The sequence below is a fragment of the Euleptes europaea genome, chromosome 7, assembly GCF_029931775.1.
Source record: "Euleptes europaea isolate rEulEur1 chromosome 7, rEulEur1.hap1, whole genome shotgun sequence".
Taxonomy (NCBI): Eukaryota; Metazoa; Chordata; class Lepidosauria; order Squamata; family Sphaerodactylidae; genus Euleptes; species Euleptes europaea.
The window spans coordinates 37,578,451-37,595,867 of record NC_079318.1 but is presented as its reverse complement, the minus strand read 5'-3'; the positions used below and the strand labels follow the sequence as shown (position 1 = coordinate 37,595,867).

Below are 17,417 nucleotides of genomic sequence, written 5' to 3'. Positions count from 1 at the left end.
AGTCCTGATTCTGTAAAGTGGGCATGACAAGAATGCTGATTTAGAGAACTGAGTCATTGTAAGGACAATGACAAGATAATGTATGTGAAGTGCTTTGAACACTGGAAAGTATTATATAAATGTTTATTATTATCATTATCGTTATTGATATATTTTATTTTAATATCATGTTATGAAATCTCGGCATACCTCTTTATTTTAGTATTTGCCCCTTGAAGGCTCAGCATCCACACTTTTTAAGTCAGTTCTGAAGGGTTTTTTTTCCCAGGTCAATCAGAGAGTTTCTAGGGCAGGGGTCGGTAAACTCATTAGTCAAAAGAGCCAAATATCAACAGTACAATGATTGAGATTTCTTTTGAGAGCCAAATTTCTTAAACTTAAACTATATAGGTAGGTACACTGTTTATTAACTTAATAAACTTTAATTAAAGTTTTAAGTCTTAATTAAACTATAGGTACACTGAATAAAACTGGATATCATACTTAATAATCTTATTTATTGATAAAAATTAAATTGTAAGTAAGGTATCCATAAAATTAAATCATGACAATGACTGACAAACACTTAATGTGAACAATGGCCTTGCAACTCCCCGACCCCCACTGACCTCTCGGCGGCTGCCCTGGCGCATCCCGGCCGCCTCGGCCTCTTGCGCTCGCCTCTCGGTCTCCTCCTCGCCTCCGCCACCTGGGCTCTTTCCTTCCTTCCCTCCCCGGCCGTCCTGCCGTTCGCCCGTCCACCCCTCCTCAGCACCTCGGCCTCCGAGGAGGAGGAGGAAGAAGAGGAGGAGGAAGGCGGAGGGGTGTTCTCCCCCCCTCTCCTCTCGCTGGCATTCTCCAGCGGCGGAAGGGAAGGGCAGGCCACGAGGGGGACGCGCTGGAGCTTGCAGGTGAGGAAGGCGGGAGAGGGTGTGTTGCTGGATCGGGGCCTCCCTCCTTCTACCCGGTGCTCGGGCCAGCACGTTGCAAAGATCCACACACCCCCCCCCCCCAGGCACGGCGGCGGCAGCTCTGGGCTGGCGGAAAGGCGGAGAACTTTTGCGGGACTTCTGCGTGTGTGCAGAGCCTGGTTGGGGCAGGGAAGGGATGCCAGGCTTTCCTCTGCCGCGACGTGCAGCCCCAATTATCCGCCGCAGGAAGGCAGCCCCCCGCGCCCTCCGCGCCCGGGGAAGGTGGCTTCTCTCAGGTGGGCGGCCGCGATCCTGCAGCCCAGAGCCGCACTCAAGGGGCCAAAGAGCCGCATGCAGCTCTCGAGCCGCAGTTTGCCTACCCCTGTTCTAGGCAAAAGCTTTAAAGCAGCCCACACCAGAACCATTCAGAATTTCCATTCCAATGTCACCTTGACTTAAAACGTAAGTCAGAGAAAACATACAATTCAGACATTTAGAAATAAAAATATGGAAACGTACATTCCTTTCTTAAAACACTGTCTTGTCTTGAATGCTACCTAGGAACATACTATAAGACTTCATTTGCCAAACAGGTGTTCCTAAGGTTGCCAACTCCTGGTGTGGAACTTCCTTGGGATTTGGGGGTGAATCCTAGGGAAGGCAGGGCTTGGGAAGGGGAGAGACCTCAGCAGGGTATAATGCTATACAGCCCACCTTCCAAAGCAGCCATTTTCTCCAGGGGAACTGGTTGCTTTTGTCTGGAGATCAGTAGTAATTCTGAGAGATCGCCAGGCCCTGCCTGGAGGTTGGCAACCCTGGGCTCCTAGGGCCCACCCCCTTCATTCAGGCTTACTTAGTTCCTAGTCAGGCTTGCAGCCTGGGTCACACACTTCATAGGAAGCGTTGCTAGCAATTTGAGAACATTGACGTCATCCTGGTCATGTGACCTTGGGCCAATCTTTGTGCATTTCCCCTGGTGACCATGCAGGGAAACAAACGTAATGAGGCATTCATATCAGGAGAACAGGGGATGGAAGCCAAGGCAGGCAGTACATTTTTCTCTTTGTGGGAGGACTATCTGGAAAGGATCCTGCTGTCGAGGTCTTTGATTGGCTCATTAACTGCCCAGGGCAAGAACATAATAACTGTAGCTTGATTGAAGGCAAGGGCTTGTACCAAGAAGGTGACTGAGCTTGAATTCATATTTCTGTTGACCCTGTAAAAATGGGATGTAGCAGCCCTCCCTTTCTAGATGCTTTCAATTTGGTTTGCAAGCAATTCAAAAAATAGCATATAGAATGCAGTATCTAATATAGCATCATTCCTCAATCTATGTCACGTCTTGTTGGTGCTGTAGCAGAACCAGGGAGAAATGGAATTAACTTGGTCCAAGGGGATATTCTAGGGGAAAGCTCTCCACAGGGTGAGAAACCTCCTTTTAAAATTATGTTTGTCCTTCCGACTTGCCTTAATGAAAGGCGTTATCAGTTTTGACATATCTGGCGTTCTCAGTCATATGCCCAGTGTGGTCGGAAGGACCAGCGTGCAGGGGGCAAGGCTTCGGCTTGGTTACAGATGTAGATGGACCCCTGAGAGAAAGGAGGAGATTGCAGTGGAGAAGCAGTGTGATTCCAGTGTCTGGTGCTGCTCTCTTACAGGCTTCTTAAATCTCTGGGTTCACGTGAAGAATAAGCAGCCCACTCTAGCCTTGTCACTCAGTGGGAACAGAGGAAATACCTGGCAACAAGCACACGTACCTATCAACCCTGCAGGACCTTTCCAGGTAAGCAGAAACGGGGGGCCCAGAAGACAAACGGCAGCAGAAGCCATGGCAAAAGACCCCTCAGGCTTTTTTATTCCTCATACAGTGAGGTAAAGAGACCAGAGTCAAAGGGTGTGTACCAGCTCATTAACATGAAGGCTGTTTCCCTCCTGAATTATTGCCTGAACATAGAGGACCTTTACCTTTTATAAGGTTGTTATTGGGCAACAACAATTCTGTTATGGATCTCTTCTCATAGGCTGGTTTGTGAGACCCAAACAAGTCTTTATCCCCCCCACTACCAGTACTTCATGGTGACATTTAAGCGAAATATTTGAGTGTCGGACAAGCATCTGGAGGACCCAGGTTCGAATCTCCACTCATACTATGGAAGCTCACTGGGAGATCTTGGGCCAGTCGCACTCTGTCAGCCTAACCTACCTTACAGCGTCGTTGTAAGGATAAAATGGAGGAGAGGAGAAAGACAAAAGCCGCTTTGGGTCCCCATTGGGAAGAAAGGCGGGGTATAAATTAATATATTAAATAAATAAAATAAATGTACGGGTTAAGGAGTTGTTTCAACTATTTATATATGTAGCTGTTACTGAAAGCAGCAGCCCTCTTCCTCCTTTTCCTCCAGCAATACATCTCATGACTGCTCTGAGAGTTTCTCCCACAAGCAGAAGCCACGTGGAGTGGGGGAATACATAGCATAACGATGCCACGTCATACTTTTTGTATTACTGGACCATATCAGGGGAGACACGAGGCTGCAGTTTTCAGAAGCAGCTGTGTGTCTCCTGTAATATTTGGTTCCAACATTTGGGTCATCCGTGTAGCTATGTTAGCAGAGGGTCCTGCATGACATTTGTTCTTATTTATAACCGTTATATATTAGTCAAGGAATTGATTGAGAGGCTGATTTGCTGTAAAGTTGACTGTAGGTACTATATTTTGTGCCTCATAGAGCTGGCACTTTTTATTTTTTAAGCAGCCTTGCTCTTGTTCCTATGACACCCAGAAACTTAGTGGGAGAAGGTTTTGAATGGTGTGTTGGTAAGAGGAAGGAAAAACTTCACCTACATTGCTGTTTTAAAGACAGTGAAGCAGGACTAGGAAAAAAAGATGGCAACCCCATGTTGCTAGATGTTTGAGCTCCCCTTCACTGGCAGTCTTCAAGCAGTGGCTGGACGAACACTTGTCAGGGATGCTCTAGGCCAGAGTTTCCCAAACTTTTTGAGTACTTTTCAGGAGAGAAATTAGCCACGGAGCATTAATTTTCACCTAGCACCTATACTAAACCAAATGACAGTAGTATTTTTCTTTCCAGTCTCTTCATGGAGCACTAGGGGATGTTTCGCGGAGCATCAAGTGCTCTGTGGAGCAGTTTGGGAACCGCTTCTCTAGGCTGATCCTGCATTGAGCAGGGGGTTGGACTGGACGGCCTGTGTGGGCCCCTTCCAACTTCTATGACAGCTCAGACTTTAGCAGCCATATGCTGTTCTGCAGTTCTGTTCTTCTCGCCATATGCTAGAATGCAACTAAGGCTGATGCCAGTTTGTGTTCTGTAGCACTGCTCTGTGTGAATGCTATGGCCCACCTAGGCTAGGTTTTTAATGTCTGTTTTATTGTGGAGATATGCTACATAATGGGCAGGCTATGTAAGTTTGTTTTTGTTTTTAAATCATGGCAAATTTCACTCATAAGGGAGTGGGATAAATGTGTCATTATCCACTTGTGATTTGATGTCTGAGATGTGGTCCATTAAGATTAGGGTTAGGACGTGCATAGGATATTGGGCACACACACTTCTCCCAGGCAGCCACAACTACAGACAGGATATTTTGGTAAAGCAAAGTAGTAACTAATAATCTCTTTGGAGGATTCTTTGCTAAATGGGTGCGGTTTAGTGCTCAGGACCTGACCGAAGCGGTAACTTTGCAACCCAGAATACTGAAAGGATACCTTTAAATACCCCACAGACAAGGCGGCAGCAGCTTGTATGGTTCAATGGTCAAATCTACATTACTGACTTAAACTGGTATAACCTTAGGTTTGCCAGAACACTGAATAAACAAATCTGGTAAGCTGCAAGGCCCTCTCACCTGGAGGGGCGGGGAGCAAAGATGTCAGAGAGTAGAGCCATTAAAGAATACTAATTTATCAAAGTTGTACAGCTGTTTCTATCCTCTCCCTCCCTTCTCTCTGGCTGAGGAGGTAATCAGTAAAGAAAGGATTCAAAAAGAGATAGCTGCAGTATTTAGAGAAGCTGCTTTTGAGGTCCAGAAAATTCTGCGCATCCTTGGCAAAATAAATTTCCTAAGATGGGGGGGGGGGGGCACATGGTAGCTGAGCTGCTTTAAAACCAATATAAGTTTGTAGCATAAATAGATTATGTGTAGATTGTACTAAGGTTGCCAGCTTCCAGGTGGGGCCTGGAGATCTCCCAGTATTACAATCTATCTCCAGACTACAGAAATCAGTTTCCTTGAGAAAACAGCTACTTTGGAGGGAAGCATTATACTTTGCTGAGGTCCCTCCCCATGCTCCAATCCCAAATCTCCATGAATTTCCCAACCCAGAGTCGGCAACCCCAAATCCCCACACATTTATTACTTTGTACTTGGTTATGTATACAACAACCCACAAATTATATTCTGGGAGGGTTTTTCCCCCCAATCTGTTTATTTGATTTGGGGAGCGGATTACAATAAGGAAGAAAAAAATCAACTATTTCCCATATATAAATTACAAGAATAACACAACAATAATGCCATCGACAATTAGCAGTGATGATACCCCTATCTTATAAATCAAGTGTGTATTGAATGCTAAACTCCAAAATGCCTCGGAATATCAGTGCTTCCATAGGAACACTCTGATTTGAAGATCTCTTCCAGTAGTCTAAAAACGGCTTCAAAAAGATTTTATAGTGAATATTATGTCCTACATTTTATTTTCTTTGTTCAGTGAATAATTTCTTATGTCTGTACATGGCAAGGCTGTGCACATTTGCTTTGTTTTTACTTAGCTCTGAAGTGCATAGCATGCTTTGGGGTGCCATAAAATAAGAATCTAGTTACTTGTGAATGTGCTGTTCATTGCTTGTACCTCAGTTATTGCTGTGTTCTTAATGACAGCAGGGATGGGCAACTAATTTGTTATCATTCACTGGCTTATGAGCCCGCTCCAGCATACACATTGGTTTGACTCGCAAGCTGGACATGAGTTCTTCACTGCAGCAGCAGTGTGTCTGAATTCTGGACCATTTAGACTTGACAGTGATTGTAACGTAAATGACAGTACAAAACACAGCGGTGCAGATGAAGTCAGGTTTTTTTTTCAGAACCACATTGCCTTTGCCATTTGGAGATGTGCCATGGGGTTTATACAGTTCAGTGGTGGGGGATTTTCATCTATCTGCCCTATCTGTTTTTTGGCCAGGCCTCAAGAACTGGAGATGAACTTGGAGCATTTCCATGCAATCACCGTCCTGTGAACATATTTGAGCTACTGCTTCACTTTCCCACATGACTTTTCAGTATGGCAGTTTGCACATAATAGATAAATTGGTGGAGGGGAAGATCTTACTACAGAGGAATAACCATATAACTGCTTACCATTTTTATTATCTAGATCAGGAGTGTTGAACTCATTTGTTACGAGGGCCGGATATGATATAAATGTAATTCAGTGGGGCCATGCCATGTGTACCAGCCCCCAAATCAGGACTGGGGGGGATCTGCCTCAGCTGGCAAGCCCTCAGCAGGCTTGCCAGCCCAGATCAGGACTGGGGGAGGGTGTGACTGCCTCAGTTGGCCTCCCCAGCAGCCCCTGATTTCGGGGGTGGGGTGGGTGATCTCATGTGCTGGGCTAGAGCCTCCACCTTCCGATCCCTGCTACTTGCGAGCTTGAACCTCTATGTGGAGGGGGGTTGGCTGCCTCAGCTTGGCTCTTGGGCCAGATAACAGTGCTCAAAGGGCTGGATCCGGTCTGCTCACTTTATCTTTGACACCCTTGGTCTAGATATTCCTGTTTAGGAGAAGCATATTAGGGGGACCAGACAACCCTTTGTTGAATTTCTAAGAACAAAAGGTTTCCAAAATGATGACAGCAAGTGAGGAAGAGATTCATGTCACAAACAATATGCAGTATGTGCCAGGTAGCCATCACAATGATACTATGGGGAAGGGAGGATTTACATTTCCCCCAGTACAAAATATTAAGTTCAGCCAATGGAATATGCCCATAACAGATAAACTACCTTGTGGGAAGATGTGCAGAGTTTACACAGCAAGCTGGGAAACCCAATAAAACATGTCTTTATTGTACAGTAAGGCACCTTGCCTTGAAAAACCTGGATATTATTTTCACAATTCCCACTCTCCTTCCCCATGATAGTATTACACTTCCCTGAGCACCAGGCAGTGGTAAAGGAACTAGTATTGATTAGGAGTATTGAGGTGGAGGTGGATAGTGAGAAATCCCTTTTCTGTCTTACAAGGAGCAATGCTAAGCAGGTCTGCTCAGAATTAAGTCCATTTATTCAGCTGGGCTCATTCCCAGGAAATCTTCTTCTTGGCCACAATCTCTGATTTCAGCATGTGAGACGCAAGAGAGCTGACCTTCGGATTGTGAATGCCTGGACAGTGGACACAGGCTTTATAGTGCAGGGCTTCATGTCATGTGAGGACAGAGAGTTGCTGGCCGGTAACTTTCCCTTGCATAAAGGGATATGAATGCAGAAGTTGGCTCTGCTCCTCAGGGGATGGGAGGTGAATGGGGCTGTGCCCTTAGCTGCCCCTGAAATCTTGTAACCATGGGAACAGCATGAGTGGCATGGGCTAATGAAGCTGTAAGTGTCGGGCTTTGAGGATAAAGGAGACGCTTAAGAGTTTAGCGTCAGGAGGATAGCATATGGAGCATTGCTGCAGCTTTCCAGAGGTAGGACAGAGATATTTGAGCACTGGAGTGAGCATCTCTGCCTCTCTCCTTCCTTAGCCTGTGTCTTGGTGATCTAGCTCATCTCTTAAGGGATGGGGCAAATAATAATATAAAAATATCCTATTAAATTACATACAAGAATGCATGAACACATACACATGCTTCCCTATTTAAAACTAGAAAGCCCAGTTCCCATTTTTTTTTTTAAAAAAGGTTGAATCATAAGGACACTTTCCAGGCAGTAAGCCCTATTGGATAACATGGGACTTGCTTCTGAGTAGACCCACTTTTTTTGCCAAGTCACGTATGACTTATGGCCACCGCTGATGGGGTTTTCAAGGCAAGAGATGTTCAGAAGTGGTTTGCCATTGCCTGCTTCCACCCACATCACAACCCTGGTATTCCTTGGAGGTCTCCCATCCAAATACTTGCCAGGATCAGCCCTGCTTAGATTCTGAGATCTGACAAGATTAGGCTAGCCTGCTTATGGTTGCTCCCAAAGTCTGTTACAAAGTCTTGGCATAATGCTGTGGCTTCAGTTTGAGGAGAAGAAACTTCACTCTCCAGGAGAAGAAACTTCAAGCTGATCTATAGAATGGGAGGCCGACGAGACTCATGGGGGGGAATCCCATCTCCCCCCAATCATGGCTCCAGGCCCCCACCACCTACCTTAAGCCTGCTGCCACTGTGGGCGGGCCTGGAGCCACTCCAAGTGTCCTGGCAGCAGCCATTTTAAAAGGTAAGTGCATTTTCTGCACTTGCTTGGGAGAGGGGAATTCAACCCCCCAGTGGTTTTGTTTAAATGCCAGATTTTTCTGCCAATTTAGGAGGTCCCCCAAGTCTGCAGAAACATCTGGGGTAAGTGTGGCCCCAATCTGCGGATTTAGATATCCACAGATGGGGGGCACACTTGGCAATTAGATATATAGATACCACTTCAGGCTGCAGATGTGGGGGGTGTCCATTTTTTTTAATGCTCCTCCATGGGAGATACTGCCATGCCCACACTAGCAAAACAGATAAAAAAGTTTGGTATATCTGTCTCTTTGATGGGTTAGTTAGTTTACTACATGCGCAAAGCTTGTTGCATGAGATAATGGGATGTAGTCCAGAATTCAGCCACCTTCATGCTGCATCATGTGTCAAGAGATGCTTTCCCATCGTTGTTAAGTGAGGGGGTCATTTGTTCATTCATCACGTGTCATTGGGGTGGGCAGGTAGTAACAAAGATGAGATGGTAATCTGTGGTAAGAGCAGCAGGGGTGCTGGTTGAAGTGTGATGTCGTGCTCATGTGTCTGCTTTTCCAGCACATTTAGTATTAATTTATTCCATGAAAACAGGTGTGTTTCTTTGCTTTCCCTTGATATCATCTTTTTTCTCATTAATCTTTCATTTTAGTCTCTGTTCCATTTCCTTTCCCCTGTTTGTCTTCCCCATGTCCCGGTCAACATTTGAGCTGCTCTGATTTCTTCTATCCCCCTCACCTGCCTAGGGATGCCAGCCTCCATGTGGGACCTGGGGATCCCCTGGAATTACACCTCATCTCCAGACTCCAGAGATCAGTTCACCTGGAGAAAATGGCTGCTTTGTTGGGTGGACTCTATGGCATTGTAGCCCACTGGGGTCTCTGTCCTCCCCAGGCTCCATCCCCAAATCTCCAGGAGTTTCCCAACCTGCATCTGGCAACCCCACCCCCATACCCCACCGGTGGGCAGGGGGAAGCTGGCAACCCTATATCTGCCCCAGCATTCATCTTACAGCGTGAGAAGCTTTACCTGCATGCAGAACTCTGTGGCCATACTGAGGATAAGGCAAGATTAAAACAAGAACATAAGAAAATCCCTGCTGGATCAGACCAAGGCCCATCGAGTCCAGCAGTCTGTTCACACAGTGGCCAACCAGGTGCCTCTAGGAAACCCCCAAACAAGACGACTGCAAAAAGACAAATGGATGAGCACTCGTTTTGGAAATTAAAAGATTTCCTTGCTAAGCATTTACATCAGCAGTGTAACTATGAACAGAAAAATATTTTCCTTATGTGTAATAAATATAGTCATAGAATATAAACATGAAAGTATATGTTGGGGTCATGAAATGTGTGAAATACTTCGTGGATATAATTTTTTTCTGGAGAACTCTGGGAACTGTAGTTCTGTGAGGATGAGGGACTAAGGACTCCTAACAGCATTCTCTTCCTCTCACTAAACTACAGTTGCCAGGGTTCTTTTTGGGAAGCCATTACAGTTAAAGTGATATAAAACCATGTTCCTAGTGGAGATTTGCCCTCTGTGCAGTCTGAAGCTGCCAAATGGATCATCAGCCTAAGAACTTGTTCTCAGTGAATACTAGAGATCATGATGGGATCCAGTGAGTGCAATGGGACCAAGAACAATTTCATTTCAAGTCAAGTTTTATAATACGGTCGACTGACCAATCACGTGCCAACACATCAAAATGTCCAGACACAATAGTTTTGCACCGCAGAATCGCAGACTGCCCGTACATATAAAGGTGTAAGGTCAATAAGAGCAACCCCTGGTTAAAATTATCACATTAAAATTGATAAAATTGTAAATTATTCTAACAATCATTCTCTAATAAAGCTCTGCGTATTTTAATAGCAACAGCGCAGAACTTGGCAGTTTGGAGCGTAAGCTGAGGGTCTTCTCCTAATAGGAGCTTCTTTGCCAAAAGCTCAACTTGACTAATCAGGGAATTTACCAAGAAGGGGGGAAATAAGCTTTGATCTAACTTCGTGGTAGAACGGGCAACATATCAGTGCGTGTTCGATGGTTTTAGTGTCCCCTGTTCCACATGGACATAACCTCTCTGATCTAGGGATCTTCTTCTATTTCCCTTCTAAAACAGCCGATGGTAGGGCCTGGCATCTGGCAAGGGTAAAGGACTTCCTATAATTGACTCAAGATGATAAGAATAAGCTGCAATTTCATTTGTTTTTTCTCTGCTGTCATTTGTTTTAGCTGTATGAGCGTCTGTAGAGACTGCCATATGTTAAGGGAACCCAGCCACTGTGCGGGGACAGGACACTTAGCTTGCCCCTCAAGATCTTTTCCCACTCTAATGTTCTCTGCCTGCAGATCATCTTTGAGGGTGTCTGTGGCACAGGCTTCGAGGGAGATATTGGCCTTGATGATGTCACCCTTAAAAGGGGGGAATGTCCAAGGAAGCCAATCGTCCCAAATAAAGGTGAGTGGTTGTGCTTGGTGTACTAGATGCATATATATATGCACACATTGGGAAAAACTCTGCCTACTGACTGGACTCAGAGCGTATGTGTATTGCTTCTCTACGTAGAGTTCTGAGTGTGGGCCGTTACTGATTGAAAGTCAAACTGGATGAGATGGCAGGAGAACCATCACTGGATCTCCCACTTTTTAAAGTTCAAAACAGCTGCAGAGTGGGATAGGAGTTTTGGGGAGGTGTTTGAACCTTTCTCACAGGTCGTTTATGCATGGGAGTTTTACCTGAGATGCGTTGCTCGCTGGGCCCACACTTTCCTGTTGGGAATCTATGCACCAGCAGTCTCCAAGCTCAAATCAAGTCCCCGCCCCTTTAAATGCTGCTTTGTAATTTGCTTACTTTGTAGAGCTTACTGTGAGAGAAACCCCCCCCCTCAAAAAACCAATTGCTGCATTAAAAAGCATTTTAAGAACAAAAAAGCAAAAAACTGAGCAATCTGAAAAGGGGGGAATTCAAGCTTTGGTTTTAAAAAGCCTTTTTTCTGCTCAGAAAGAGCTTCATTGAAGCAGGAAGCATTTGAATCCCCGCCTGTTTACACTCTGCTTTGTAATTGGCTGTGAGAGAAACCAAGACTTTGCCTTATGCTCAGGTATTTCACCGGGGCTGAGCTCAGGGGAGAGGTTAACAGAGGAATGGGAAGTCCTGGGATTTGTAAGGGCTGGCAGCGAGGTCATCTCTAATGGATGGAAAACTCATGCATAACTCCAAGGAACAAATGTGAGTGAAAGTACCCATACATAAAAGACCTCAGTGATGTTTATTTGATCTAAATCCCATACATAATTCATCAAGCTTCTGTTTGCCCAGAAAACATGTATGGAACAAACAGCAGCTTTGTGATTGAGGGAAACAGCATAGGGGGAAAAGCAATCCACGCTACTATGACAACACTGTGCCTACCACCTTTGATAGGGAGAACCAGTCACAGATCTCCTGCTGTCTCCTCTAAGGCCTATCTCAAATTACAATAGTTTGTGAGGATGCTGGATAAGCCTTGGCAGAGCAAGGACTGGTGGGGGGGAAGGTCATGCAATCCCAAGGTTTTAACCCCTTCACCCCACATTGAACACTGTTGCTCTAAACCTTTGGCACATTAATTAACTAAAGTAGTTGTTCTTTAGAATCTTCATCTGCTGTGAGGCAGGGAGGTGATCACTTCAGCAGGAGTAACAGGATACAGCACAGAACATTTCTTTCATTATTACTTACTTTTATTAATTTGTTACTGAATTTGTGTACATTTGTAAAATGTATGAAATCTGCCCTGTGTGAAAAATCACAGAACTACCCACACCAGAGAAGGCTAGTTGTTCATTAATGTTTCATTGAGATATAGAATACAACAGACATAGATCACTGCTTGATATTTATTTGTTAATTCATGCATTCTTAAATGCTGCCCTTTAGCCTTATGGTTTGTATTTGGTCTCCCAATGCACCTCATAATTTACCATTAGAGAACAGTTTAAAATTATTTACGCCTAGAAACACTAGATACATTAAAACTAGTGGGCACACTGTATTATTTGTACAACAACCATGGCCAATTCCTAGATGCTTTTTGAGATGATGTGCCCAATGAGACTTCCTCCAAGGTCAATAAGGGCAGGACCATGGTAGGAAGAAGTCACTCAGATACCTGCTGAAGTGTCCTTGAAAGAACTGGGAAGTCATATGGTATGTTTGTGCTCTGCTATTGCATTGTTATGTGTATAGTTTTGCCATGATCTGTCCTATTCTTTTTAGATCATCCCTTCCATTTGAGATGACTTTGGGCGAAAACGTATGGTTGCTTTAGCCTTCTTTATTCCCTGCGTTTTGCCAAACATGCGTTCGATCCTGGCTGAATCCTGGCTGAAACGGAATAAAGGAGGCTAAAACGTCCGTGCGTTTTTGCCCTTAGATAGCAAAATAAGCAAGTTTTCCGTGTCTAATCCTTCTCTTTCTTTGTCCTACAGCGGTTGCCCTTCCAGGAAACAGTGCCCTCACCCTACAGAAATCTTCCCTCTGTGGGCTGCTACCTTTCTTCCTTTATGTGCTGCTCAGATGATAGCAAGCAGTGGCTCCTGTCTTCTAACCGAGACATTCCTCCTCCTTTCCTATTTGGTCACCTCTGTTCCTCTTCCTCCCCCTCCTCACTGGCACACCAAAGTGTCCATATGTTACCAAAGACTAACAAGCATGACCATGCAAAGGGGATCCAACACAGATCCTGAAGGATTCCTGGAGGAAGTCATAACGTGTGAGAACAAAACAAAATGAAAAGAATAAAAACAAAACAAAAAGTACAAGAGACAGAGAAAGCGGGAGGAAACAATGGAAAGAAGAGATACAAATGCTGGATTGAAAGGCAAAGATGAGAATGGGAAAAGATATTTAAAGGCTGAATGAAACGAAAAAAAGCCACGTTTCCTTGGGAACGATGGATGGGACTTCCTCAGGGAAGTGGGAACTTTGTTTTAAACAAAAAAACAATATATTAAAGCACAAATTTCTACCAGAACTGTTACCTTCTTTACTGCGGAGCCACGGTTTAGGAGACCTTCTAGCTCAGAGCCTCCCTTCCGGAAGTCTGTGCTATTACTTTCCCTGGCTGTCTCTGGCAACAACCTACCTGCTGCAGCACCGCCTCGCCCTTCCAAAACAGCATCCCATTCGTCTCCATTGGGGGGCCACCCCCTTTCCCATGTGCTGGTGACCATACAACCTTGCCCCCCCCCCACCTCTGCATGTGCTTCTGAGTATCCATATGCATTTTCAAGATTATCATGTATTTACTAGTCCATGTGCCGTTTGCTTTCGCCCATCCGACACACCTTTTTTGCTACCAACTTCAGCGCCAGGAACAAAGCAGAGAAACAGACCCGTTGTGGAGATGGATGGGGGAAAAATCTGGGACAGACATTAGCTGCTGGATCAGCTGTTGATACCCCCCACCCACCCCCAGTATTTTTGTTTGTTTGTTTGTTTGTTTGTTGCTTTCTCAAGCGGCACTCAGCTCTCTTCCTTTGCTCTTAGTTCTTTTCACCACCATGGAGGCGAGCCAGCACCAGGTCTGAGAAAGAATGCCTTAGGGTTGGGGACCAAGGCCGGGTGAATGTTGACATCGAGTCAGTCAGTGTCAAAGCGTGAGCTACAGAAGCCTTGGGGCAAAGATGTTCTCTCCATATTTGTTTTGTTTTTTCTCCCATTCCCTTTCTATAACTCTGCCCCCACAGACAGGATGAGGTGTGTGTGTGTTTTTAATCAGAGAGGGAATCGTATACTACCTGTTATCATCTTCTATGCCTTGCCCAACTTATCCCTCATGACATCTGAAATTGCGACTGTTGCTTGTTAACTGTGGCATTTACCTTGGCACATTATTAATAATGGGGTGTGGATGACACGGTGTTTGGTTCAGCGCTGAAGGAGGAGACAGCTGTATGTCAGTTGCACTATTATACTATAGGAGAGACAGGAAAGCCTCCAGCGAGAATTGGGGAAAACGGACTGCGTTATGTCGAAAAGGAATATGTTCGCTGGGGAAAGGAGTGCAGATGAAGTCACGCTACTGCTATGAGAGAATAATAGAGGTCTCAGGAAAGTCAGCTTGTTGTTTTCGTCTTGATCTGGGCATTATTGAGCTTTGAACACTAGGTTTACCTGTACATTAGGGAGGATAATGTCCTCTGTTGTTCTAGCAGGTAACAACAAGGCAGAGCTTTGGATAATAAACTGCTCTGCATATATCTTACTTATCCTTTAACATGTGACGTAGCGCATTTCAGTCTGAGTGTGTGCATTATCCCAGTGCATCAGTTACTTTTAGTTGGTGTATTTCAGGAGCAAAGTGGTATTATTTTAGGCATAGAGACCCCAGCATATGTCCTCTCTGCCTTCTCAAAAATATGCCAGCCGTGCTTAAAATTGGGAGAAGGTTAAAATAACCTAGGAAATGCTGAGGGACTTGACTCCCCAGTGACTGAAAGAAGGAAATGTGTGCTAAATTGGTAGAGAAGCATCTGGATACACCAGTTTGTAAGGAAGCAACATTTTGCAGTTGTTGTAACCTGACTCTTTTGATGATTCTCATTGTAGCAGATATGCTGGTTCTACTGCTTACAGTGGGCTCCTTGCCACTGAAAATGTCATGACTGTTCTTACCCAAAGAGCCCCTACATGAAGGGAGCATTTAACTGGTCAACAGGAAATGCACTGCTGCAGAGGTTTTCAAAAGTACACTTGGGATATATGGGCATAACAGAAGATGTATGTGGGAGTAAGGTGGTATTTGTGTGGGTTTCCTTGTGTAGTTGATTGCTGGCAGAGCAGAAAGGATGGTTTATGGAAGCCCAGGACTTGGATGGCAGAGGGTCCACATATCACTTAATCTTGACCTGTATAGGTATTTTTTTCCACCCAGAAGACAGAGACGAGATCTTCATTCTCACAGCAGTAGAATTGTCCATTGCCTATCCCTTTATCAGTCTAGGAGTAGTGCTAGCCTGCCATCTCTTACTAAAAAGAAGATACTGGACTGTCAGGATGGAAGAAAGAAAAACCATCTAGTTAGAAGCCTCAAATCCTCTATCCCTCTCAGCTATTGGTATTTATTTTCCCTCTTAAAAGTAGTGTTCATGTGTAATCTCTTCTGATTCTATGACCTACTGAAGCCTTATAATTAGACAATAGGATGCCCTGCTTGAGCCAAGCACTTAGACATTAAACTCTCCCAGCTATAATCAAAGATAAAGGTGAATTCCTGCAACTAGGAGCCATACCATAGTTCATCACGTGTGGTTATCATGTGTAGCCTCTGCTTACACTGCCTAGTCCAATGTAACTACGCATCCCTTCCTCATCTGACTTCATCATCTAGAACATTAGCCCTATCAGTATGGAAAGACTCCTTTGGAGTTTTGGTCTAAGAAACACAGATAGTCTGTCTAATGGGTTGTCCTTTTTTTGTACACGAGCCTCAAGAATCATACTGCAGTAACAAAAAGGCTTTCTGGGTTTAAACCTGGTCCAAAATAAGCAATTTGGCATTCAAAAGGGAGAGAAACAATCTCGATCTTATCACTAGTTGCTATCCTGGGTCAGCTATACGTTCTGATCATTAAGCAGGTTTAGATCCACTGGGGCCAGCATCCTAAGAGGCCATGTTTTCTTTTAGTCTTGATCAACTCTGTGTGTGCGCACGCGTGTAAGTAAGTAAGTAAGTGAAGTGCCGTCAAGTCGCAGCCAACTTATGGTGATCCTAGCAAGGGGCTTTCAAGGCAAGGAAGAAGCAGAGGTGGTTTGCCATTGCCTTCCTCTGCAGAATCTTCTTGATAAACTAAGGGTAGAGTAAATAGCGGGGCATGGGATTTGGAGAGTTTAAATTGCAAATGGACATTGCTTGTGTTTATAAGAGTAAAAGTGAAAGGCTGACAATGTGGAGATAGAAATCAAATGCAAATAATGGACAGGCACTACAATCATCTCTATCAGTCTTCTGCATCAACCTCATTCTTTACAATTTGTTATCCATGTACGTGAGAACGGACAAGGGTCAACGAAGTACCCACCTATGAGCAGGGGTGATATTTGATTCTTTTGTGTAAGCAGAGGAATTATTTCCCTTGTCATTGGCTCAGATATCTTCCAATTAGGTATCAGTCATTAAGTCATCATAGCAATCTCAGGGAGCTCCATTTACCTATCCTCTTCTTGGTTTCATTCTTTTTTCTGTGGCTTAAAAGCGGTAGATGCCCCTTTCCTTAGGGAGAGTTCCTACTGCAAGTGCCTTGGGCTGTCAAAATCATGAAGACTAAAACAAAAGATTTCATGTAATTGCCAGGATTGCTAAGAGGATGAGTGAAATAAGATGGTACAGTACCAGGAACGCCTGGCTTATACAGGACAGGGCAGAGATGTGCATAAAGCTTAAGCCTGGGATCAAAATAGCTCATACTGGGAGCTCATAAATCCTTACAAGTAAAACAGGGTTGGGTTGCATTAGTGCTTGAATGTTTAGACCTCCAAGTAAATGTCAGTTACTTTCAGAGAAGGGATATTAACCACTTAGGAGTCAACAGCTACTTACCAGCTAATGGCTGTCAGGTGTTGCGCTGTTATTCCAAGTACATATAAAGCAATTGTTCTGATCTATTGGAGTGGTACTTTTCATGAGTTCATGGAGCTTGGAATCTAATTCTCTAGCTGCATGAGCTTTCAGAAATGAGAGTCTCTTCAGCTGCCTTAAAGGAGTCCTGCCATTTCAACTAGATGTAAGAGCGTGCCATGCTGCCCCCCAAGAGGTGACTGCATCTCAGCCGTGCGAGAAAGTAGTCTGTGAATAGCAGTATAATCCATCACAGAAGTTACCACAGATGTGTAAGATGCTGTTATTTTCTGATGGATGTTTGTTGGAAGAGATGCCGTGAAGCTATGAGTAATCTAATGAAATATTCAGTCATGTGTGCATATTGGATAGCTGGGCAAATATATACATACCTATATACACACATATTTGATACAGAAAAGTATTAAATGGTCTTTTTGAAAGGATTAGACAAATTCCAGGACAGGAAGT

The 17,417-nt window shown here is 44.5% G+C and overlaps 1 protein-coding gene across 4 annotated transcripts in view; it reads left to right on the top strand.

Annotated features, from left to right (window-relative positions):
• MDGA1 (MAM domain containing glycosylphosphatidylinositol anchor 1) overlaps nt 1–13,117 on the top strand; it is a 324,727-nt gene extending 311,610 nt beyond the window's left edge. For 2 of the 4 annotated variants that reach the window (XM_056853572.1, XM_056853571.1), the window contains 3 exons: nt 2,549–2,673; nt 10,696–10,804; nt 12,817–13,117. In XM_056853572.1, the coding sequence (XP_056709550.1) occupies nt 2,549–2,673; nt 10,696–10,804; nt 12,817–12,908 (326 nt within the window). In that variant the 3' untranslated portion in view covers nt 12,909–13,117. Of the gene's footprint in view, nt 1–2,548; nt 2,674–10,695; nt 10,805–12,816 lie in introns of those variants that run through there. The other 2 variants (XM_056853573.1, XM_056853574.1) reach the window with 2 other exon arrangements.
• Nucleotides 13,118–17,417: the final 4,300 nt, after the last annotated feature.